Source organism: Rhinolophus sinicus, chromosome 3 (genome assembly GCF_057876585.1).
Source record: "Rhinolophus sinicus isolate RSI-liver-muscle chromosome 3, RSI-T2T, whole genome shotgun sequence".
Taxonomy (NCBI): domain Eukaryota; kingdom Metazoa; phylum Chordata; class Mammalia; order Chiroptera; family Rhinolophidae; genus Rhinolophus; species Rhinolophus sinicus.
This window is the reverse complement of record NC_142503.1, coordinates 47,616,672-47,641,623: the sequence shown is the minus strand read 5'-3', so window position 1 is coordinate 47,641,623 and position 24,952 is coordinate 47,616,672. Positions and strand designations below refer to the sequence as shown.

Genomic DNA, 24,952 nt, shown 5'->3' with positions numbered 1-24,952 from the left:
TTCCTGATTTTTTTTTTTTTTTCAGACTCCTGTCCGAACTAAACTCTATGCAATTAGTAAAGTCTGTGCTCACAGAGTGCCATAAAATCCTTTTAATATTCATTCAAAGGTACAAGCTCTTGGACCACAAAGGTTCCTTCTTTCAGGCCCTTCTTCATGCCCAGACATGCTCAGAAACTTGGCATCTTGCCCTGGAAGCAAAGCATATAGGCCAAACAAAACCTTCATTTTCACTGCTTAGAACAACGGTCAATTCTTTAATGTAATTACTTAGAACAAATTAAGAGTTTAGATTCAGGAGCCTTGAGGTACTCAAAAGATTATGGAAAATGGAGGAGGGGCATTTAAAATGTCCCTGGGCTATGAAAGGCCACACCCCACAGTGGTCTGGTGCGATTCTGATAGACAGGAGTGAGCTATTACCAAGTGTGCCCTATAAGACATGAGGGCACTAAACAGTAGGCGCCTGTATTCCATGTATGCTCTGTCTTAGCCTGGTGGCCTTCTTTTAAATATAGCAGCTGCTTCTTTTTTAAATGTGTGATTTCCTAAATACTTTCCCCTTGGCAGCAGCTTAATTTTTTAAGATAATGGAGAGTAGAGTTGTTACTCCATCATTAACTGAGGACCGACGGCCCCAGTACAAAACATGAAGACAGTGCCCAAAAGAGAGGGAAGGCAAGGGCAAATCCCATGCCTTTGAGCTTCTACTGCATAAGCTGTCAGGTTCCTGGGTGTGCAAGAAGAGCAGTCTCAGATACACACTCCAAGACAGTACATAAATTCATTCAAGACAGGAAGTGTCCCTTAGCCCAGTGCTACTGGGCAGATGTGGAAAGGGGAACTTTGAAAAGGATCCAAGTGACTTCTATTTAGGAGAGTTACTAAGAAATAGCTGTGGGGGTTGTAGGAGTACCATTTTCCTTAAACAGTGACCAAGGAATCATAAAAACAAGCATTACATAGCACTTAGCACAAGCCGGGCACTGTTCTACATGCTGTACATGTGCTGGTTTATTTAATCTGCAAAACGACTTTCTGAGCCAGGTACTGTCGTGATCTTACACTATAAACTGGGGAAACTAAGGCACCAAGATATTACATTACCTGCTCCCAAACACCCAGCTAGTCAATGTAAAAGCAAAAATTCTGGCTTGGTTCTAGAGACTCCACCCTTAACCACTTAACTGCTAAAAATAAAAATACTATGTGGACATAGAAAGACAAGAATGTAAAGGCTAAGTGTCATTTTCTCCAAGTGGTGGGTTTATGGTTAGTTTTTTTCTTTTGACGTCTCTATTTATTCCAAATTTGTGCCATGCACTGCTTTTGTAATAGAGAAAATAAGAAATGCTGCTTTAAAAACCTGACCCTAAAATCTATAACCTACAACAGGCTGTGAAGAGCATTGTCTTGAAGGGCCTTGGAGTAGAAATAACATAAGCAGCCTACACTGCTTGATTTACTAATGACCAGACTTTATAGGGTAATACCCAGGAAAGTGACTCAAATGTGTCCCTCTGCAGTCCTGTAAGCAGCCAATAAACTGTCTACCCCTTACAATCTCACTTGGGGCTGTGTAAGGTGACAGAGTCTCAAAGGAAGAATGAATTTTCCAGGTCTGACAACCCTGAATGGAGTTCAATATGATGGTTGAGCTTAGCAATGAAAGGACACAAATACACTTTCACACAAAACTTCCCTTTAAAAGTCATAATACAAAAGTCCATTGTATATTAGTCTGTATCAGCAATGAACAATTGGGATTTGCAATTTAAAAGTCATACAATAGTCCAATTTAATTCACAAAATACATGTAAAGTGGTAGCACATATGATGGATGTGGGAAACAACTACCATTCTAAAATCTGACCAAGCCAATTTAGACATAATTTGAAGAATACTCTCAAGGTTTATCGTAACAGGTATTTAACACTAATACAGTTAAAAGGGCATAGATGCAGAAGTGACAAACTAAAATTTAGAAAACTATCAGTTTAGACCTCTTGTTCATCCCCAGAGAGAAAAATAAGTGCCTTACACAATGCTGATACCTTCTTGTATCGGTTACCTTACGTTTTCCTTATTCTTGTCATTTTAATAAATAGCCAGATTTAAAAAAAAAAAAAAATTAACCCTCTTTTTAAAAGTACGGGGATTACTGATGGGAACTGAGGTCTCATTGTCCCAGGTTTGTGTATCCCTGTTAGGGTGAGGTGTTGAAATGGGCCTGCGCTGAGCCCCTCCGCTCTGCCTTCCTATGAGAATGAAAGCCTTCTCCGCCCAGCTGCTGGTGGTGCTGGCAGAAGGCGCTCAGCGATCTGCCCTCTTCAGAACTGCCTCTGGAGGAGTGCCACCTTGAGCAAGTCCATGGCCCCTTTCCTGGGAAGCCACCTCCAGCAACTGGTAACGCAGCTCTATAAGCCTGGTCTCTAGCCTATACTGGGGACCACTCTGCAAGGTCATTTCCACTTCCGAGCTCCACAGGGGTTTGGCTGAGGCCTTAGCTGACACCGCATCCCATCTCAGTTCCTCCGCCTACCTATCTTGCTTCCCTCCCTTTCCTTCCATACCGTGTTTCCCCGAAAATAAGACCTATCCCGAAAATAAGCCCCAGTTAAGATCATCAGCCAGACGGACGCATTTAGTACGTTATGACGATGTTCCAGAAGATGACATGATTGTATTTGAATAAATGTAGATTGTTGTACATGAAAAAATGAGACATCCCCTGAAAATGCGCCCTCATGCATCTTTTGGAGCAAAAATTAATATAAGACCCGGTCTTATTTTCAGGGAAACACGGTAGGTGTTGATCCCAGGACCTAAGTGCCCCCAGGGGATGTCGCTGATGGTGGCTTGGTATCCACTTCACAGCAGGAACTTGACACTAGGGGAGGAAGAGCACAGATCTCTGGCTGCAAGTGGCCCCTGTGCCACACTGACTCCACAGGGAAGGAAAAGGTGCCATTTCCTCACACGGATTCAGGAAGTGGATCCAAGAACAAAGAGGATGCTTTCGGAAGACTGGCAGGGGAACACAACTGAAATTCGGGCGGGGCTTCAGGGGACCACAGGCGGCAAGACGGCAGCTGCTGAGCCCACTGTTCGGTCTAATCCCCAGAGCTGTCCTGCCCCTGGTACCACGGTCGTACCATGTTAATTAAATCATTCTCATTAATTCAGTCTGAGTGTAAATTAGGAAGGAATGAAGATAAATTAGGTTTGAAGGCAGCTAATGCATTTAACCCCATGCTGCTTATTTTGCAGCCTAACAAAATAACGTTGTTAAGGGAGATAACAAGGCCAAAGCCTTGGGCACAGCTTCTTAACAGCATTAAAAATGAGACCTTGCTTTGGTGTCACAAGGCAGAGAAGACCAGCTCCCAGAGGCGTCCCAGACTGGCCTAACATCTTGAGTGAGGTGGTGGCCATCCAAGAACACAGTTGTCTGTAGCATTTCCTGAGTTGTCTGTGACACGGATACCTAAGATGTATGTCGTCGTCCAGTTTGATCACAGGCCTGCCTAGAGAGTTCTTCTTGCACAGATATAAGACTTGCTCATCTTTTCTTCCTGTGAGTGAAGTGACGAAAATTACCTTTAGGGTTGGCTGAGGAATGTTGGAGAAATAACACAGTTTGTGTTGCTGTGATCATAACTATGCTCAACTGCAAATCCCTTTCAGCTGTGAAATAGACATTAGAAAGTATACACAGGCTGAAACCTTTTCCACATACTGGTTTAAGCAAACCAGTGCACGGTTTGTAGGAGGTCATTGGCAGCACATACCTTTTCCCCCAAATGCAAGTTTAGTTCCTGTGTTTCTCGGCAGGAAAATGTTTTCCAGTTTTATAGCCCACTTAAGCTAATTTATTTCCCCTGCCTCCATGTTGCTTATCTCCCCGAGACAGATGAAACCAATGTATATGGTCACTAAATAATACATTGCAAGATTTTTCCAGGCTACAACTTTTTTTTCCTTTTCTGTTCTTGAAGCATAGAAAGGTGGCAACGTTAGGTAGAGCAGACCCAGAAAAATGGCATCAGTGGATAATGACACAATGGCAGAGGAGCCCTGCCTACTTAGCATAGCTATTTTCAAAGAGAAGTAAACTTTGCTGTCTCCTTGGTTAAGGACACTGCAGTTTCCAGGTGGTAAAGATGCAACAGATGCAGATTCACCTGTTCTTAGCTCAGTGGCTTCCTCTAACAAAATATGCAACTAACCAATTGAGCTGTGTACATGTTTTGTTTCTAGGCAGGGTCATGATGTAGGTGAAGTTCTAGGTAGATTTGGTAAGTGACTGAAGTAGAAGGAAATACTTATGAGAGAAAGTGTTAATCTCATAATTTTAACAGTATTTTCCCCAAAGGAAGACATTAACATTTGGTCTTCAAGACCAACGTCCTTGCTTTTTCACCCATCACCTAGACAGACAAAACTCTCCTACGTGATGCCTTGAGGCCTCCTGTCAGCTTCCCTCACACCTTGCCACAGGCTACAAAAGCATGTTCTTAAAACTATGTGCAATAGCTACACATTTCCACCTCCCATCTTTAGCACCTATCTCTGATGTCCACAGTATTTCTATTCGTTTGGTATCCGTTGATTTTATCCACATCTCCTTCAGAAACAGGGTCTGCTCACAGCACCCCTCTCTCTTCACCTCACAGCTCCCACAGTCACTCCTTGTGGTTCTTACTGTGAATTGATCCAGCTTTCTCTGGCTTTGTGAAGCAGTCTCGAGCTGAGACTCTGCATAAAAATTTAGACTATGCAAACAGATTTAAAGGCTCATGGTGAGCCTGACGACTTAATGCTAACAAAGGACTTCAGAGGGCACTGTCTTTCTTTGTTTGCAAGGAGCGAAATTTCTCAATGCGAGTACCAGGTAAAATCGCGGGTAAAGAAAAGTGGGTTTATAATAAAGAACCGACATTTTTTATTTCAGCAGTCTTTGGATTCTGGGGGCGCCAGGCAGAGCCTCCTCAGCCTATTTAAATCATTTCTGCGTCTAGTATTTGGGGGTGGTGGGGGAGTGGGGGTCGGAGAACGGCAGGGATGGAGTGCTGCTACGTGGCTGTGTGACTGAGCTGGACAACTCACGTCTTCCTGGGCCTAGGTTTCCGAATCTGTAAAAGCAGGGGGTCGGACCGCTCGTCTCTACAGTTCATTCATAGATTTAATTCCAAACCCTAATTAAAAAAACAAAACAAAAACAGACGGTTTAGCTCCCGGTGGAAAGACAAGCCCATAGTGCAAAGATCAAAAATGGGTTTCGTAAACAGTGAGCGACACGCGACATTACTTTTCAAATCGCTTTCCTTTCTCTTGGCACGCGGCGCTTCAAACATGTGTGTGCGGGGCCATTTCGTTGCTGAACTTCAAACTAACAACCAAGCGATAAAAGACAGGAACGGCCCAGTCTGAGAGGGCGATTGAGGAGGCTTTATCTCTAGCGAGAGGAGGCGGCGTGGCCGCTCCTTTGAGCTGTTCTCTTTGAATCAAGCCGCTGCGGCGATTGGCTGCGCTGCGCAGCACGTGGGCGCGCCCGGCCGGTCAGTCCGGGGCTGCGGCTGCTCCCGGCGGCGCTGGGCAGAGTCAGGCTGCCTGTGCCGCACCCGCCACGGGTGTGGACAAGAGGGCACAGGGGGAACGCGTGGGGCTCGAGTCTGGCCCCCTGCCAGCGAGAAACTCTACGGCCTGGCTTTGTCCAACTATCACTGTCCCCGGAATGTCCAAACTTGTGCCCCTTCTCTCGCCACTGTCCTCCCTTCCAGATGTGCCACCCAGCGGGCAGGCTGTGCGCGCCCAGGTTGCTTGCCGTGAACTCCCGGCCCGCCCTTCGCCACCCTTTCCCGAGCGTCTGGCGGGCTCCCGCAGCGCGGAGCGCACCGCCCAGGACTGCACTCCCCTGCCCAGGGTCCCTCAGCTCCAGGACTGTCCAGAGAGGCGCAGACGCTCCGACCCGGGAAAACTTGTTTCACTCGCGGTCCCCGAGGGTTACAGCTGCTTGCTAATGGCTGAGATACCGCGTCCGCTTTGTCTGTCTCCACTCTCTGCAGCGCCCGTCCCTCGCTTCCTCTCTCGATGAACTCCCCCGACACGCTCTTCTCCATCTCCTCGCCTTTTCCTCCTCCTCCTCCACCGCGGGACGCTTTCAAGCGCTTCCTCCCTCCCTCCCTCTCCGGGTGTCACTCTAGGCAAACGGGTCCTCCCCCCTGCCCTCCCCGCCGCGCCGCCCCACTTATAGCCCCGCGCACGGCGGCCGGGCGCAGACTGCTCCGGCAGCCGGAGGAAAGGCATCTCAGTGGTGGCGCTGCGGAGACCGAGTCCAGACGCCAGGCGGCCGCCGGCGCGTACGGCGTTTTCTAGCTCCCTCCCCCGAGTACACAGCCCGCCTCCTTCCGCGGCGCCTGCAGCCGCAGGCTCGCTCTCCCTCCCGAGACTCACTCCAGGAGACACTCCGCGGGTCGCGGGCAGAGTCTGTGGCGTGCGGATCGTGAGGCCGAGGCGAACCGCCAGCGGTAGCCGGCCCGCGAGCCAGCGTCCGGGGCACGGTCCTCTCCTCGGCAGGCGCCCCATGCGCGCTCCTTTCGCCCAGGCAGTCGCCGCCGCTCCCCGGGGCTGAGACGTCCGCTTCTTCGCCTCCCCTCCCGGTGACCGAGGCGAGAACCCAGCTGGTTGTGCACTGTGGCCAGTCGCCACTGCTGTAAGTTTACCCCACTGCCCCAGACCTGTTGCGGGCGCCGCGGAGTTCAGGGACCGCTTGGCCTGCGGGGGTGTGTTCGCGAGCGGTGTGCTTGCGCCTGGGAGCCTGGGGTGGGGGAGCTGTTCTTGGGGCGGAGACCTCAGTGTTCGCCGCTGAGCTCCCACAGCAAGCAGGAGCCGGGCATCGCCGGAGGGGCCTCCTCTCGCGGGCGAGAGTGGCTGGGGGATCGAGGAGCAGGGCCAGGGTACTACCGATCTCCGCCCCCTCCGCGGAACACAGCCCTTCCCTAGAAGTGGATGTCCCGCTGCCTCCAGGACCCGGCCAGTGGGACTGTTGTGCTTTCCCAGCACAACGGAGCTTTGGTGCCACGCGAAGACACTCCTCGTGAGGGCACATTCACTGCTGCGAAACGTCTGGAGGGAATGAATGAAAACTGGTTTTTGAAAAATTAGTTTCTTCTCATGCAAGTACAGTGTTTGGCTTTTGGTGTAAGATTGTTAGTTTCGAAGGGCAGGAATTGGTGGGCGGGGTGGAGATGAACCATTGAACTTGTTCGGCATGTAATTTGGTGTCTCCCTGAAAGGCATGGCCAGCGTGTTAAAGAGCGTTGCAAGTGTTACAGAGGACTGCATGGTGAAATGCTTTTGTTAACAAGGTCTTTATAATTTTTCATTGTTACCAATAGTGCAAATGGCCCAGAAATTCTCCCTGGTTTTTCCTTTGATTGCATTGAGATCAGGTTGAAAAAAACTAGAGGTGTGACTGGACGCCCAGAATTGGAGGCAGAGAGCCTAAGTAAGGAGCGTTAAGTGAACTGAAGTTACTGTAACTAGAAGCCCTTTTGATGTTTGCGGTAATAGCAACACTTTTCTCATCTTCTTTATAGACGCAGGTTAAGCATATGTGCACATTTTTTGGACACACTTGGCATGCGAATATTATTACTCCGGGGGCTTAAAAAATGCCGGAATGATGATTCATTTTATGTTAAAGGTGTGCCTACTGACTATATAAGTGGTTTCTGATGGTATTGTGATGTTTGCATAATTTTAAACCAGAAAGCAACTCGTTTCCCTTGGGTCTTCAAGTTTACCTTTTATTTTAATCAAATACTGTTGTAAGAATGTTGGATTTTGATTGTGACATGCTTCTCCATCTGGATGGTATCCAAGATGACAGGCTAGGTTATTGCTCTGGCTTTCTTAGCCAATCTGGAAACTACAGGAACATCAGTACAGGATGCATAGAGATGGAGGTCCTAGATCCTAAGGTCTACTTAAGTTTCTTTAAGTGTGGGGCTGGTTGTGAGTGGTGTTTGGCACCGCCTGGCATCCAATGCTCAGGGAAACATGTTCTGGGCCTCTGGGATTCCTGCTCAGTTTGCTTATGTACCTTGTGCAGGACACTCATTCTTCAGTCAGAGTTGCATTTGCTCTTAGCCTGAAAAGCAGCAGCTTTTGAGATTGCTTTGGAAACATCAGCTTAAAAAAACTGTGTAGCTACTCATTAGGGATTTTTGTAAGTTTCTGTTTTAGGCATATGAGTATTTATTCCATCTTTTGAGGTGCAGGCTTAAAATCCTGCTGAAAGTACTTCAGATGGAATGTACAAATTCAAATGACAACTACAGTGGTAGAGCATCAGTGATGCTAATACATGTTTTCACGCTTTGGAAACCTGGTGCATTCACACAGGGTTATATCCATTGTTCTCCGGACTGGTAACATGGAGTAGGAAGGCTGTTGAGGCTTAGCTTGAGGTGGGGTGAAGCTTGGCTTCTCACCATTTGTCACATCTAGGAGACTAATGGGGAGTAGTGGGTGCTTTGTAAAATCTTGGTAAGACCCGAGCCTAGGACTTGGTTGCTTATTTTTTTCCACTAAGCCATGTTTAACTGATAAGGAAAAGTTAACATTCCAAAAATAAAGGAAAACAAGTTGCATCACCTAATGGTATGTGGCCTGTGTGGTAAGGGCAAGTTAGGCACCTGTTTTGTTGTTCTCAGTGACGTGCTATACAGCTGGTCAGGGAAGTGCAATTTAGTATCTAGCCCATGAATCTGTGAAAAGTTCCTAATTTGCATTTGTTAATAATTCCTGGAATATAAATTACACGTAAACATCTGAATGGGTGAAGGAAACAAGCAGGCCATGGGTTTCAGCTGTGCTGTAAGGACTGGCTGTACTGTGTTTGAAATAGACACAGTAACCACACAGTTCACTCTCCTGGGATAAACAGCTTCCTTCGCAATCCTTTGACAGGCAGATTCTTGAAGGCTTTATTTCTTTAAAGTAACGGGTAGGTTAAAAAGGAGGGGAAAAAATCATGTTCAAAAATCATATTCAATTTTTGAAGGTAGAGGGATTTCCTGTATCTTTAGCCTACAATTTACTTACTGAGGAAAGCCAATGATCATATTAGATTCTGCCATAATTTAAATTTAGATACTGAGGAAATCACTTTAGTTAGCAAATAAATTCTAGGATGGCCCTAAATTAATAATGGCTGGTAAAATACACACTCACATGCATATACATATACATATGTGTGTGTGTGTGTATGTTTTGATTTAGATAAAGCAGTGTTTGCATTTTGAACTCCCTATATACGGGTGCCAGCATTAGTAGCTACATAAGAATGGTCCTGATGATGCACTGTTTAATCAAAAGAGAGGGACAGACAGAGCCTTTGTTCTTGCAACTGGTTTCCCAAGAATTGATGTAAAGCAGGAAGTACAGAAAAACAGCATTCAAGAGTATTCTACTCAAAATATTCTTCCTTTTATGTGCCCACATCCTCATTTTGGAAGCTGTCCAGAACAAGAAAGATGCAGGGTGATTGTGTTCAGAACCTATTCTGTGTTTTCACGAAAGCCTGCTCGGTACATGGTGATGTTTATATTGGGCCTCTGTTAGGACTCTGTACTGGTAGAGCTGTCTGGTTACAAATGATTTGTGACATTTAAATAAGAGTCCGATCCTTGTAGAAGTTGCCTAAGCCTGTGATTTTAATGTTACATTTCCCATTTATTGTATATTGCAGGGAGACCAGATCTTACCAAAGGAATTCTTAATGGAATTAATTAGTAGGTATTTGTTTTACACATGGCTTTATGTTGCATCGGGCATTAAAGCCGGTGCCTCACCTGGCATTATGAGAGCTGGAGGCCTGGCATTTTAAGTGGCCCACAGTGAACCAGCTGGACAAAGGAGCTGTGAGAATGAGACTTTGCTCCTCTTGGCCAGTGCTGACTTACATTCTCGAGAACTTCAGTATCCTGAAAGTTGGCAATCAGGTTCTCCAAGATGAACCTGCTTTCAAGCAGTGATTTTTTTTTTTTTTAACAGTGTGTATTTCAAATAGCTCAACAGTATTTCCATGAATGCCTCTCCTTATAGGTAGTTGTCTCTGACTTTGTATAGGAATGGCGGTCCATTATTCAGTACATTAGGCAGCGTAACTGACAGCAAAAGTTCTGTATTCTCTGTCCAAAAGGGTTGTTGCTTTCTTCTGCTGTGCTACACATTAGGAGCGCCCTGTTCAATGGTTTTGTTTTGTTTTGTTTTAGGCGTAAAAACAAAATGTCAGTCAGTGTGCATGAGAACCGGAAGTCCAGGGCCAGCAGTGGCTCCATTAACATCTATCTGTTTCACAAGTCTTCCTATGCTGACAGCGTCCTGACTCACTTAAACCTTCTAAGGCAGCAGCGCCTCTTCACCGATGTCCTTCTCCATGCTGGCAATAGGACCTTCCCCTGTCACCGGGCAGTGCTGGCCGCATGCAGCCGCTACTTCGAAGCCATGTTCAGCGGTGGCCTGAAAGAGAGCCAGGACAGCGAAGTCAACTTCGACAACTCCATCCACCCAGAAGTCTTGGAGCTGCTTCTCGACTACGCGTACTCCTCCCGGGTCATCATCAATGAGGAAAATGCAGAATCACTGCTGGAAGCGGGTGACATGCTGGAGTTTCAAGACATCCGGGATGCCTGTGCCGAATTCCTGGAAAAGAACCTGCATCCCACTAACTGCCTGGGCATGTTGCTGCTGTCCGATGCGCACCAGTGCACCAAGCTGTATGAACTCTCCTGGAGAATGTGTCTTAGCAATTTCCAAACCATCAGGAAGAATGAAGATTTCCTCCAGCTGCCTCAGGACATGGTAGTGCAGCTCTTGTCCAGCGAAGAGCTGGAGACAGAAGATGAAAGGCTCGTGTACGAGTCTGCAATTAACTGGATCAGCTATGACCTGAAGAAGCGCTACTGCTACCTCCCAGAGCTGTTGCAGACAGTGAGGCTGGCTCTCCTGCCAGCCATCTATCTCATGGAGAATGTGGCCATGGAGGAGCTCATTACCAAGCAGAGAAAGAGCAAGGAGATTGTGGAAGAGGCCATCAGGTGCAAACTGAAAATCCTGCAGAATGACGGTGTGGTAACCAGCCTCTGTGCCCGGCCTCGGAAAACTGGCCATGCCCTCTTCCTCTTGGGAGGGCAGACTTTCATGTGTGACAAGCTGTATCTGGTAGACCAGAAGGCCAAAGAAATCATTCCCAAGGCTGATATCCCCAGCCCAAGAAAAGAGTTCAGTGCATGTGCCATTGGCTGCAAAGTGTACATTACGGGGGGGCGGGGGTCTGAAAATGGAGTCTCAAAAGATGTCTGGGTTTATGATACCCTGCATGAGGAGTGGTCCAAAGCTGCCCCCATGCTGGTGGCCAGGTTTGGCCATGGCTCTGCTGAACTGAAGCACTGCCTTTATGTGGTAGGGGGTCACACAGCTGCAACTGGCTGCCTCCCAGCCTCCCCCTCAGTCTCTCTAAAGCAAGTAGAACATTATGACCCCACAACCAACAAATGGACCATGGTGGCCCCACTCCGAGAAGGTGTTAGCAATGCCGCGGTAGTGAGTGCCAAACTCAAGCTGTTTGCTTTCGGAGGCACCAGCGTCAGTCATGACAAGCTCCCCAAGGTTCAGTGTTACGATCAGTGTGAAAACAGGTGGACAGTACCGGCCACCTGTCCCCAGCCCTGGCGTTACACAGCAGCAGCTGTGCTGGGGAACCAGATTTTTATTATGGGGGGAGACACAGAGTTCTCTGCCTGTTCTGCTTATAAATTCAACAGTGAGACTTACCAGTGGACGAAGGTGGGAGATGTGACAGCAAAGCGCATGAGTTGTCACGCTGTGGCCTCCGGAAACAAACTCTACGTGGTTGGAGGATACTTTGGCATTCAGCGGTGCAAAACGTTGGATTGCTATGATCCAACGTTAGATGTGTGGAACAGCATAACCACCGTCCCGTACTCGCTGATTCCTACTGCATTTGTCAGCACCTGGAAACATCTGCCTTCTTAAACTCAGTGCATCCTAAAGAAAGTGAGCATGAGGTAAGAAGTCCGTGTAGCTCTAAGTATGCATGTAATTAAGCTAGCTGTGCAAGTGCAGATGTGGAGTGAGATGTGGTCCATGTAGCCTATCCTATAGCAGTGCTACAAAACGATAAAAATAAAAGAACTTGCACCACAGAACTTAAACACTTGTGTTGATCACAGTTGTACCCCTTACCCCCCCCCCCCCCCCACACACACACCAGTGATTCTCAGCCTTTACTGAGCCTCAGAATCTCCCAACGAGCTTTGTAAAAACTGCCCATCCCAGAGACTAGGTTTCGTTGGTCTGGGTGAGTCCCAGGCATCAGCATTTTTAGAACCTTTTCCAGTGATTCTTTTGTTCAGCCAGGTGGAGAATCCTTGACCTATGTTAATAATGCCATTTTGTGTTTAGTGAGCCCTCACTGTGTCTGGAGCTGGGTCCTGTGTTTCACATACATCATTTCATTTACCCTCACATCAACTTTGTGAGGGATTATTACTAGAACACTATAGATGAAAATATGTCATGCACACGGACGTTAAGTAACTTGCCCAAGGTGATAGAGCTTACTTAGTAGGCAGAAGAATTGGTCAGGAAATCAACACAGGCCATCTGGCTGCGATGGCTGCGAGCGTTAGCACTTGAATCTCATGCAGAACTGCCACTTAATAAACTTGAGCTTCATATTGGTGTCACCCCAGAAGAGAGGTGTTGATATTTAAATTTAGCTTCCCCAAACCCTTTCTGGAGTGAAGTAGGGTTTAAAATTTTGAATGCCTAAATTTTTTTCCTAGTTTGTGCTCTCCAAAATTATTTATTAGCTCATTCTAAAAATTTTTTTCTCTCCCAAACATTCCCCCTTTGAGGGTATTTATTAACTTCAGAGGGAAATTTAAGTCTGTCCTTGTAAAAGGTGGCACTTGCATTGTATAAATTTGTTGGATGTGTGGATACACAGAGCCATCTAAACTGCCCTTACTGCGGCCTTTCAGAGTTAATCAGACAGGCCGACCCTATTGTCAGAGCTAACAAAAGTTGTGTTTCTGTGTCATATATCTGAGGACATAATGGTTGTCTTGTGTACTTAAGAGTATATAATACTCTTGGCTCAAATAATTAATAGGCCTACACAGTTCAGTGTTCGTGAAGCTAATAGCCGCTTTGCTGCTGTTAAGCAGTCTTAGGATTGGCCCCAGGAATCACTTAAGCATGTCTAAATGCCGCATGGAGCATGCAGAGTGTGTTGATTTGTTTTGGTGATTCATGGGCTTATTACATTACTAATAATAGAGTAAAATTAAAAACTCTGCTTTGGAGGAGCCACAGTGAAAACTAACTCATTACTTGGAAACTTTTGGTTCTGTTTTCCCTCGTATGTTTTACACCTTTTGAAGGGAGCTTTCAAAAGGAAAAGAGGATATTCAGGGTCGTTGCAAGCTTTGCAAGCTAAGCGAAGAGGGGTTTTGCCTCATTTGTCTTTTCTTTCCTCATCTCTTACAGCTCATTTTAAAACACCCTGGAAATTGCTGTCCATTTCACACCTAATCTTTCTATTTATTTCATTTCTGCAGTTATCTCCTCCAGCCTATTCCAGTTAGCAGTGTTCTTAGTAATGTTTCCTCAGAATGAAAATTCTTCAAAGGCGCAGCAACAGTCAGAAGCCTCTGGGGAGCGACTGGGCTGAGAGCGCCCCACACCAAACTGGTTTTTGCAGCCTTGCTGGCATCTCAGTAATCCTGAATAAACAAATGCTCTGAAAGTGGTTATTTCATTTGTGATATGGATGCATGACTCATCTCTAAAGCAAGTTGAAAGAACCTCCGAGAGTAAAGCATCAGTTAACAGTGCACTAAATTGGGTGTTAATCCAGAACTGGCTATTTGCATAGGAGAGCTATAAAAATTGCCAATGATGGTGGCGGTACATCAAAATAGTACCTGGTAGGCTGGCTGGCATCCTTGGAGCAAGGTGAAGAAGTTGAAGCAGAGAGCTCATGTGTGCGTTCTAGTTCTGGTCCTAAGCTGTGCAGTCTGGACCTTTCTGGACTTGGCTCCTTTGTGAAATGAGTGATTTGCACCATGCCGTCCCTAAGATCAGTCCCAATTCAGACTTGGGTGAACTGATAAATGAGGGGTGAAAATGAAAGCAAGGAAAATACATAGTCCAGTGCCTGGCATGTATACATTCAGTGTTCAATGCTCGTAGCTTTCTTTCCTCCCTCCAATTTAGACCTTAGCTTGCGATGGAATTAGCTTTGTGGGGAAATGAGGTTTCTTGGACTATCATCTGCTTGTTATCTTTATCCTTCATTTTTGGTGCCTCCTTTCTCAGCCCCAGAGTATGTTGGCAAATACTTGAATTCACCCTCACCTGGGTATTTGAATCTCATAAGGCACTTCCGGCCCCATAGAAGGGGAGCAAATAAAAAGTGTTAGATTATATGTGAAATAACATCCTCTCTGCCCTTGGCGTGACCAGCTAGAAAGTCAAGCACATCACAGCGAAATTTGACAGGGCCAGGTTTGCCTTTCTGAAGGCGTGGGTCTGATCAAAGCCACACTTGCAGTTTCCCACAGGGATAACGTTGGTTTAAATTGCTGTAGTTTACTACACACAAGATAGCGTTAAAACACTTAAGCTGGATCTAGTGACTTAAGAAAGGGGCTGTGTAGGTATCCGTCCTAAACTGCAAAACCTTCTGGGACATCTCTTTGCTCTCCAAATGTAGGTGCTAACCTAATTAATACAGTGTTAACAAAAAGTTTCCCCTGGTCTAAAAAGCTCTTCCACCAAGGAGGTTTTAACTGTGTCCTGCTGTTCCGTCAGCAGGTGGGAGGGAGAAAAAGGAAATTATTTTTGATTAGTCTCTGGTTTTCAGGAGACTGTGTGGCCCCAACCTGACAGCATTTAGATTTTGATTTGCTTTTAGAGTGTTAGAGCTGCCCTTTTTAGAGTTTTTATTTTCTTTTGGTGTTTTTTTTTTCTCCCAGTATGCAATATCTTGAAATTTTATATTATTACAAGATACATTCTTTTGGCCTAATGATGATATATGGGTTACAAGGAGGTGAGGTTAGACGGATAGAGGGATGACACTGTAGTCTTAGGAATGCCTTGAAAGCTTGAATCACGGTTAGGAAACTGCCAAAAGAAACAACTAATCAAATGAATCAGATTTCTGAACACACACAAGTGAGAAGGATTCAGTGTAAGTCAGGAGTGGCCCCTCCTGAATTCCCTTTGTCCAGACTTAGAGTTATAGCAATAGGGATGCAGATTCCTACCAGGGCGGGAAATGTGCTCCACGAACAGGTAGGGTGTGTGTTTGAAACACAAAAGTCCTCTGTAAAATTTCCCTATATAAAAGGAGAAATAGCCCCATGAAAAGTCCAGGCTTCGTGGTCTTGGCACCTTGAATTTATATTCACACTTGACATTGGTAGATTCTGTAGATAATTGCACTGCATACCATAGCTAGTCTCCCAAGTGTGGACTGATGAACCTTGAGAATCAACTGCAGCCTTGGGCTGTTAAGGCCTGGTTTGTTGTCACGTGAAAGGAAGCGAAACTGATTTCTGCCATAATGAATAGTGGAGATGCATTTAAATAAGGGGATTAATATGTGTGCCATCTCTGTGGTGAATAAATTGAATTTGGAATCCTTTAGGGTAAATAAGCCAAGGAGGGTTTGCACAGGAATCTTTTCTTGAGCCGCTGGCGATCCCTCCGCAGCGGCTCTGTTTAACCATGGAGAGGAATTACAAATGTTGGAAGCAGACGATGGCAACTAATGAAAGCACCTAGACACATAGGTTGAATTTGAACCTATATATGTTTAGGAAAGAAGTGAAGATCCTTCTTTGGACACTACTGTTTCTGTTGTGCTAGCCACTTGCATGCGTGCATGTGTGTGAGCATGTGTTGAGGGCAAGCACGTCACATATCTTTGCACAGTTCCTATTGAACCTGTAGAAGCAATCTTGTCCAGCTCTGTTCTGAGTTTAATTTTTTTTTCTTTTTTTAGAGATTTTGGGGCTACTATCAAAAATCTTTTTCTTCTGTTTTAGCTCACTCCGTTCAGTGACACAAGATGCGATTTCTACTTTGGAGGCCAAATTTAATGAAGAGAAAGAAAAGAAAAAGGAAAAGAAGTTGCTGTGAGACTGAGATTGTACGATCAGCTGCACCTTGTAAATGCTCTGACTGGACATGAAGGAAAGGGGTGGGGGAGGGGTGGGATTTTCCGTGCAAGTAGCACATGGTTTAAATATGAATGAGTGAACCTATGATCTAGTCCTTGTCTTGTAATTGTGGATTAATGTCAGCGTTAATCAGCCCCTCAAAGGGAGAGAAAAGCCGGGCCTTTTCCCTTGCTGTACCATATTCAGCATTTGATTTCCATGGGCTCCACCATTTATGTGTAAAATTTGAAATGGTTGTCACCTCTCTCTGAGGAGCAAGCCTAAAGCCTCCACACCAGCTGCTTTTGGAGATTGAAAGCCCAACTGTTGGGCTAGGAGGGAAGCTGGCCGTGCAGGCTGCAGAGCGAGGGCCACTGGACTCTGCTCATCTCGGAGGGGTTGTGCTCCCCAGGAAGGTTTCTGAACAATGGGGACATTGTTGGGAGCCGTTTGGTAGATGTTCTTTTCTATTTATAAGTGACTTTAAACTTTCCCTTGGCTGTTAAGAAATTTGTTATAGATTTAGCTATTTATTGTTGGATGCCTGCATGCTGAAACAATGCTTAGAGTTGTCTTCACGTGTATGGATGTGTGTGAATGGTTGTATGTTTTGCACAATTTTGTGGTTGTTGTGATGTGCTTTGCTGCACAAAAATGAAAACTTTGGAGTTACAATTTGGAATATAACTGGAGGGTGGGTTGGGAAGGGGAGGGATTTTGTAAATGTCAAGACAGGGAAAGATTACAAAACAGAAATTTAAATGAACATCCTAGAGGTAGAGAAAGCATGGAGGTCACTTTTCTTAGACTCACCAACTGTTAATCGGGTTTCATGGGCTCCGATCATGCTGATGGTTCATGGGGTGAGGGAAGGCGTCTTTCTGCCCCTCTCCTCCCATCTTATTCACCTCTGTCAGTCTCAGCTACTGAAATTTACAAAGGACCAAATCGCTTTGCCATTTTTTTTTCTTTGTGTAATCTCCTGAAATCCTGGAAAGTTCTATGGAATAGTTCTGTATATAAAGCACAGGTAAAAGCATAGTCCAAAGTTTATTTATTTATCTATTTATTACCCTGTGAATGCTTTGCCATAACCACGGTTAACAGCAAAAAAAAACCACAGAAAAAAAAAAACTATCATAGATATAAATGAAGTCACTCGCCAGATTTGCTTGACCCGGATTCATTGTTCTCTATTCTTGCTGTACAATTTAGCAAGCATGACAAGTTCTCCAAGACAATAATCACATTGGTACAATGTATACTTTAGTGCTCACCCATAGGTAAGTCTCTAAAAGAAGTCTTTGGTGCACAAAAGTGATACATTTGGCCACAAGACACCAAAGAATCGTAAGCAGTGGCCCCTGTTGAAGTTTTTCGGGATAGTTGGGAATCGGTTGTGAATACATTCTTTGCTAGTTTGCGTGCTTGTTTACTAAACACGTGCTGTGGTAGGTGTTAGTACTAGACTCAAATAGGTGCTTCCTCCGGTGTCTGGGGAAGACCAGAGTTTGCAACTCTCGCACTGCTCATTGATGTATCTCACTCACATTACTGTACTTTAGAAAATAGGGTTTAAGACTGATGACAACCTTTTTTACATTGTGACTGTGCTTGCATTGTCTAATGGCAGATAAATCCTTAACATTTCTCTCCACCTGAAAACTTTAGGCTAATTGTACATGTCCAGTCTGTGCCATGAATAAGGGGCCTATAGTTGGACCCAAATAAATGAGCCGTTGGTATAAAAGAATCACAATACTTTCCAGCAGTCAGTCTTTCACTCCTAGATGTGTCCTAAGCAATGCAAATGTGTAATTGTACCCTGGCGGCATAGTTAGGTGTTGTTATATTGTAGCAGTTACAGCTCAGTAGTTTATGATGCAAATCTGTCGAGATGTGTGTGTCACTGCATGGCTTCTGAAAGCAGGATGAATTTTCTGCAGCTGTTTCGAAGTTGTGGTCTGCCCTTGAATCCTCTATTAATTACTATGTGTGAGCCAGAGGGAGCCGTGGTCAGGGTGGGCCCCCAGCCTGCAGGGAACTTTCTGGACTCCCCCTCGTTGGATTGATGTAAGCATTTGCGCTCACTACTTGACCATTCTCACCCTGTGAAATGTCTCACACTTTGAAGCAAATACAATTCACAGCACAGTGCACACAAAAACCTTGGCATAAGACAGAGAAGGTTCTTCTTATTCTGTGGACTGGTTGCTGTGGAAACGGATAACAAAGGGCAGCCTTCCACTTCTGGTATAATTGTGTAGCCCCCTTTTCTCTGGGCCTGACACCTGTCTGAATAAGAGTGATTAGAGCTGAATAATATCCCTCTCTTAGCTATTGAATATGTGGTTCACGTACAGAACTCTGTGTAAGTTGAAGAAGTGTTCATGCTCATATGTACTTGTTTCCTACTACTACATTTTTGAGGTTTTGTAAAACTTATTTTTTTTCACAATGTGAAACTGAAGGTCAAATAAATTATTAGAGATTTTCTCTTCATTGAGTGTGTGGGTCTTGACTTGAATACAGCATAATTTTAGGCATTGAAAACTTGTGACTTTTCTACTTTAATCAAAAGGAGGATCATTTCAGATATTTTCTGAATGTCTTTTATTTTACCGCTGAATGTCTTTTATTTTTATTTAGTCACATCCTTTATTAAAGCAATTTTGCACGTGAAATAATTAAAATTTTTCACCTTTTAAGATATTTCTTTAAGCAAAGCAAAATACCAAAATTATGGGTTATTCATAACTTAGAATACATAAAGTCATGTACCACGCAATATTAAGACAGTATACTTTGTTAGAAAGAGTTTAGCTTTGTATCCCTCACATGGGTTATATTTGGATAGTAAAGCTGTGAGAGAAGGGTTCAATCCTCTTTTCATTTGACATCGCCTTTGAAATCATTTAAAGAAAGTGGAAATATGTGCATATTATTTCCGTGTAACAGCACAGAAAACCACAAATTTAACCCCTTGGGTACACTTAGCTTCTTCCAAGTTGAAAGTGACTGTCCCAGCTGGTTCAGCTTCACACCAGGTGAAGCCTTTCGTCCCTCCCTCATGATTGCTCAGTGTCACAGTGAGATGCTCCTTTATCACTTGGGTTGGACCCTTTGCTGTTTTAATGTGCAGAGTAATGTTGGGCATAATCTTTTTTTGGATAGAAAATAAATACGGCCTAATTAGCAGTCTGGGAGAGCTCACGAGTAGGCAGAGTGCAATTAGGGCCTTGGACGTGGACCAAGAAGCCAGCGCAGTCGCCTCCGGTGTTACACTCAGTTCCGGGCTGGGTGAGGCTGGAGTAGAGCCAAGCCTTGGGAGCAAGTGTCGGAGTCGTCGGATCCCGAGCCCACAGAAACTGTTGACAACACCATATATGACACCATGTGACAGGGAAGAAGGGACAATTAGCAGCTGGGAATCCGACATGTGGAACTTGCATGTTCGGCAAAGCTTTGATACTAGTCAGAATGGTTGAGAATGGTTCGTCCAGAGATGATTGGGAACCTCCAGAGTTCTTTATCATCTCGGTTGGGACATGTAGACACATTGAAATAAAGACGATACTGCAAATTCTTGCTTTCCATTCACATGGACATTTTACATCAGACATTCAGATCACCCAAACGGTGATACTAGTTTAGATTGCCTCGGACTGCATGGGATAGAAATCTGGCCATGGTGGGTAATCACAATGGTAAAACCATCTGGAGGCTGGGCCTTTGGTCTTCACTTTGCAGAATGTAGCTGTACCTCGTGGCATTACTTGTATTTTCCAGGCAGCAAAGATGGGGACAGACAAAAGGGAAAAGGCATGTGCCTTTCCTGGGATAGTAGTAGTTTTCCCAGAAGGCCTGCCTAGATGACTTACAGTTATCTCTTATTGGCCAGAAGTAGGTCACATGAAGTTCCAAAGAAATCAGGAGGCTGAGGAGAGGAGTAGTTTTATCAGGGCATGGGGCCACCCCACACAAAGATGGAATTTTTGTTAATAAGGATGAAAGGGAGAACAGGCATTGGCTGAGTTGGTTGGGCAACCGCTGCACAGGGTCTGTTACAATGGATAATAAAGTGTCATTTAAAGCAACAATAGCCCTGTTGATTGGTTACAATGTGCTACCGTGTTTCCCTGAAAATAAGACCTAGCGGGACAATCAGCTCTAACGCATCTTTTGGAGCAAAAATTAATATAAGACCCAGTCTTATTTTACTATAAGACCGGGTATATAATATAATAATAATAATATAATATAATATAATATAATATAATATAATATAATATAATATAATATAATATAATATAATATAATATAATTACCTGGTCTTATTTTACTATAATATAAGACCGGGTCTTATAACACCCAGTCTTATATTAATTTTTGTTCCAAAAGACGCATTAGAGCTGATTGTCCCACTAGGTCTTATTTTCAGGGAAACACGGTAGGGACTGCACTGAGGACATGTTTTTCAATCATCTCATTTAACTCTCACAACAAAGGTAGATAAGAATGGAGAGGTTTCCTAACATCTCTGAGCCTCCGCCCCTTTATCTGTAAAATAAGAATGATTAATATTCTCTATCTAATATGGAGATTTACTAATACCATAAATTTAAGAGGAAGCATCAAGCTCAGTGCCTGGTGCATAGTAGGTTCTCAATAATTTTCAGCAGTCATTTTTAAACACATCTGGGAGAAATACACCCAATGAATCTGAATCTGAGTGCCTATTCTGTACGAGGGATTGTGTTGAAGGTTTGCATGCCCATCACCTTATTTCATCCTCACAGCAACCCGAGGAGAGCAGACACGGTTATTACCCCCATTTTGTAGATGAAGAAACAGATTTTGAGAGATTATCTAACTTGCCCAAGGGAGTGGTGGAACCTGGATTTCCAGACGTGCTCTCTGACCTGCTCCTCTCGGTCCAGGAATGTACAGGACGGTGATTCATGGGGCTGAGGCTGACTGAGGGAAAGCCCAGGCTGCCACAGGTCCATCGTTTCTGGGAAGACTTGACTTCATGAGAAGTTCTGAGGAAGCCTGCAGCTGATGAGTCCCACCCCTGGACATAAGGACTTAAAAATCACATGGAAAGAGTCTAAGCAACACAAAATGTTCCTTGACCACAGGTTTCTGAAGGAAAGATTGTAGAGAATTTAAAAGGAAATGGAGGCCCCTGGGTAGTTGTTAAACTTGATAATTCATTGAGCTGTGTGCTTACTTGTGCTTTGTGTACTTTTTTGTTTGTATAATGACCATTGACTGAAAGATTGAATATACAAACAGATGATGGCCAGACCATGATAAATATAGAACTCTGACCCACAATTTGCAGCAATCAACCCAGGAAACAAACCTGTTACCTATAGTAACCAGTCCAGGAAGCCAGCCTGCTGCAATCTACACATCCGACTTACAGGGAAGTCAGACCACTATCTCTAGCAAGTAGTCCAGCAAGCCAAACAATGACGCCTATAACAATGGACACAAAATGGCCAGTACTTGGTGAATACCACTACCTTCCCTAATTTTTGACCCTGCTTCCAACTGAGGACCAACCAGAGAAAGCCAAATATGCACACCTCTCCATCCGTATTCCCCTGCCACCAGCCTCCAGCTTCCCCTGCCACCAGCCTCCAATCAGGGCACACCTGGAGACTTCCCTTTTCTCCACTATAAAGCTTTCCCGTCCCTCTGCCTGTCTTTGCGTCTCTGTCAAAACGCCAGTGACAGAGACTAACTCTCTTGCTATATAGCAAGCTCTGAATAAATAACCTTTCCCTATTTTCATTTGGCTGGTCTGTATTTTTACAGATAAATTTTTGTCAAATAATTAAATATTTCCCATAAAAAGGTTCATACAACTGAAAAGGGGACCAACATTGTGGGTCCTGGGTAAGCTGGGTTTTCAGAAGGATGCTGTTTTCAGCTTGAATGTCAGAATAAATGAAATGTACACAATACATATAATATGAGAAAAATGGATTTTGAGGTAATGGGGTTGAGATTAGGGCATCTGGTTTGCCAAAAGGAGAGCAGTTGCTTTGTTTAGGAATATTTTGAATAAAGTGAGAACACTTAAGTAAGTTTTACAGCCGTATTCATAATGCACATAAATGCATGAATAAATGCAAAACTTAGCAGTTAATTCCTGGTCTTGCCTGTCACAAATCTTAAGTACTTTGCCTGTCTGACACATACTCAGCAAGCCATCTGTCCTGCATTTGAGTTTAATCATAGACAATGAATGTTAAAGCTCTGTTATTTGTCAGACATTGGACAACTATGTGCAAAACCTAACTTTCAGAGGAAAAAACATGTATATTGAGGCATGACCATGAATTAAAAGCAATTTGACTAAGTAAATTATAAATCTACCATAATCTCATCCAGCTCTGTTTACAGCCCCAGCTTGCTTTGTGAGTCTGGGGGAAACCAAATGAGACAAAGTTTCTGTCTTTCTCTCTCTAGTCCTGTTTCCTTGGCAACCATAATCTTTATCTGAGCAAAGATGGGGGACTGCATCAGAGGAAAGGCAGTTGGAATTTCAGCAAAGTCTCTCACTAATCCTTCTCTTGTGTTATCAGATGATTTGTTTTGTTACGAAAAGTTATTTTATACCACTTTTTAGATGGTGCTGGGAGTGTATATCAGATATCCTAGAAAGGCCGAGAGGATTTTTTTTTTCCACAAGATATGCTAACATTGTAACCACAAAGATGAAATCAGCCTCTTGGTACACATAAACTAGGCACCTGCAAAGTGAGAACTAAAGTCTCTCTCTCTCTCTCTCTCTCTCTCTCTCTCTCTCTCTCTCTCTCCTTCTCTCTCTGTCTCTCTCACTCTCTGGTTCTAACATATACGAGTACGACTCTATCTTGCAAACACCCGTGTCCCATTCAGCCACCCACATACATTCTGTCCAAGGCATTGTGCCAGGAGAACTATTCTGAGAGAACAAATCTTGGAATTTTGAAATCATTTATATACTGAAGGGAAGGAAAGGAGAAAGAGGAAAAAGTGGAAGATACTTTCAGGGAGATGTGTCTGGTAGGAGGTGGCCCACTTCACATCCCTTTCTAGGACTTCCTGAGAGTTCAAGAGATAAAGGGGGTCCAACCAGCACCCTCTTTCAAAATGGAAATACCTAAACCCCATTTTGAGGGCTGTTGGTCATTTACACATTCATATGCTAAGGCCACTCTGAACGGGGATGTGGGGTGGGAGTGCTGACAAGCTGCATCAGGGAACCTCGGGGGCTTTTGCCTGAGTGGGACTCACTAAGGGGGGGACCTATAGGTGGTAGTTGCTGGTGGGAGACGCATGAGAAAGGCAACATTTTACTTCAAAATATTATCGTTAGGGAGGAGGGAGGGATGAATATGTAGAGCACAGATTTTTAGGGTCATGAAACTACTCTGTATGATACTACAATGGAGGATACGTGTCATACCTTTGTCAAGATTCATAGAGTGTACAGAACCAAGAGTGAACCCTGATGTGAACTATGGACCTTGGGTGATCATGATGTGTCAGTGTGGGCTCCTAACACATGTAGTTTGTAACAAATGCACTACTGAGGTGTGCGATGTTGGAAGGCGGGAAGGTTGTGTGTGTTTGGCAGGTGGGTGGGTGGGGACTCTGAACTTTGCTCTCAATTTTGCTGTGACCTAAAACTGCTCTAAAAAATGTTTATTAAATACCTCCCCCCCAAATTATATTAAAAACAAAAGAGTCTTTTATGGGACATCAAATAAATTGTTTAATCTAGTAAAGCATACCATATATACTATATATGAAATGTTACCATGGGTGGACTCCATGTGCTGGAAATGGAGAACACTCTTCCTCCCATTCCCGCATTCATTGTCCCAGGACCTGGAATCAGGCTCAGGAAATGGAGTCATGATGGCTAACTGGGGAACCCAACCACCAATTATAATGTCGCCGCTAGTAGGATGTATGTCCCACATTCCAAGCTACCAACTTACAAACTCACAGTCAGAACCAAATCACTCATAACGTAAACATAGTCTGTATTTTGGCAAATACCTACACATGAATACCTGCACTTACAGTGTAAATGATGATTCAGAAATTTTTATTTCTGCCAATTTTTTTTCCCTCCACAATACTTACCGTTCAAAATTTATGTATTTTATTTTTCGGGTATTTCTCTGGAGCAGAAAACTAGCTTTATACAAGGCAATATGGGTATATAAATGCCCGTATGTGACTAGAAATGTATTTCTTCATTCATTGGTTGTTTGCTAGAAAAAAAAAATTTTTTTTAAACTATCAGGGAAGGGATAATAATCCCTTCCCTGATTGTTTAGATGGAAAGTAGAAATTGTTCAAAGAGATAAACCAAACCATTTGGGAAGAACAATGGGTCTTTCCAAACATTCTACTAGAACTGATTAATGATAGCTGGGGGGAGGAGAGCATTGCTCTTAGCTGACAGTAGGTTGGCCTTGCCGGTCTGTGTTAGGGCAGGGCTCCGCCAACTTCCTGTGAAGAGGCACCTTTCAGCTTTGGGATCCCTAAGGGTGGAGAAGTGGGGGTACAGAGGCACGGTGGGGGTGGGGGTAGATGCTTTGCTTCCAGCCACCCCAAGAGAAGGCTGTTAGGCAGTGACTACCTGTATAACCTTTGAATACCCTCCAAAACCATGT

General features: G+C 44.4%; 2 protein-coding genes across 4 annotated transcripts; one reads left to right on the top strand and one right to left on the bottom strand.

Annotated features, from left to right (window-relative positions):
- Nucleotides 1-4,928: 4,928 nt before the first annotated feature.
- On the bottom strand, nt 4,929-7,111 carry LOC141570780 (uncharacterized). Its single transcript, XM_088796893.1, has 3 exons — nt 7,085-7,111; nt 5,312-6,933; nt 4,929-5,198 (listed from the first exon to the last, which is right to left on the bottom strand). Exons 1-2 carry the CDS (start codon nt 7,109-7,111, stop codon nt 6,007-6,009), a joined length of 954 nt encoding a protein of 317 aa, XP_088653019.1. The 3' UTR covers nt 4,929-5,198; nt 5,312-6,006.
- ENC1 (ectodermal-neural cortex 1) lies at nt 6,582-18,767 on the top strand. 3 transcript variants are annotated; one of them, XM_019728121.3, is made up of 3 exons: nt 6,582-6,715; nt 10,284-12,098; nt 16,152-18,767. In XM_019728121.3, exon 2 carries the CDS (start codon nt 10,297-10,299, stop codon nt 12,064-12,066), a length of 1,770 nt encoding a protein of 589 aa, XP_019583680.1. In that variant the 5' UTR covers nt 6,582-6,715; nt 10,284-10,296; the 3' UTR covers nt 12,067-12,098; nt 16,152-18,767. The 3 variants fall into 3 exon arrangements, with proteins under 3 accessions (XP_019583680.1, XP_074184930.1, XP_074184929.1); XM_074328829.2 differs by lacking the exon at nt 6,582-6,715 and adding an exon at nt 7,125-7,178; XM_074328828.2 differs by lacking the exon at nt 6,582-6,715 and having other exon boundaries at nt 16,109-18,767.
- Nucleotides 18,768-24,952: the final 6,185 nt, after the last annotated feature.

Coding starts and splice junctions, on each gene's coding strand:
- LOC141570780 (XM_088796893.1), bottom strand. CDS start 7,111: ATGTGCCCTCACGAGGAGTGTCTTCGC. Junction 6,934..7,084: donor CTCACGAGGAGTGTCTTCGC/GTGGCACCAAAG, acceptor TCGATCCCCCAG/CCACTCTCGCCCGCGAGAGG.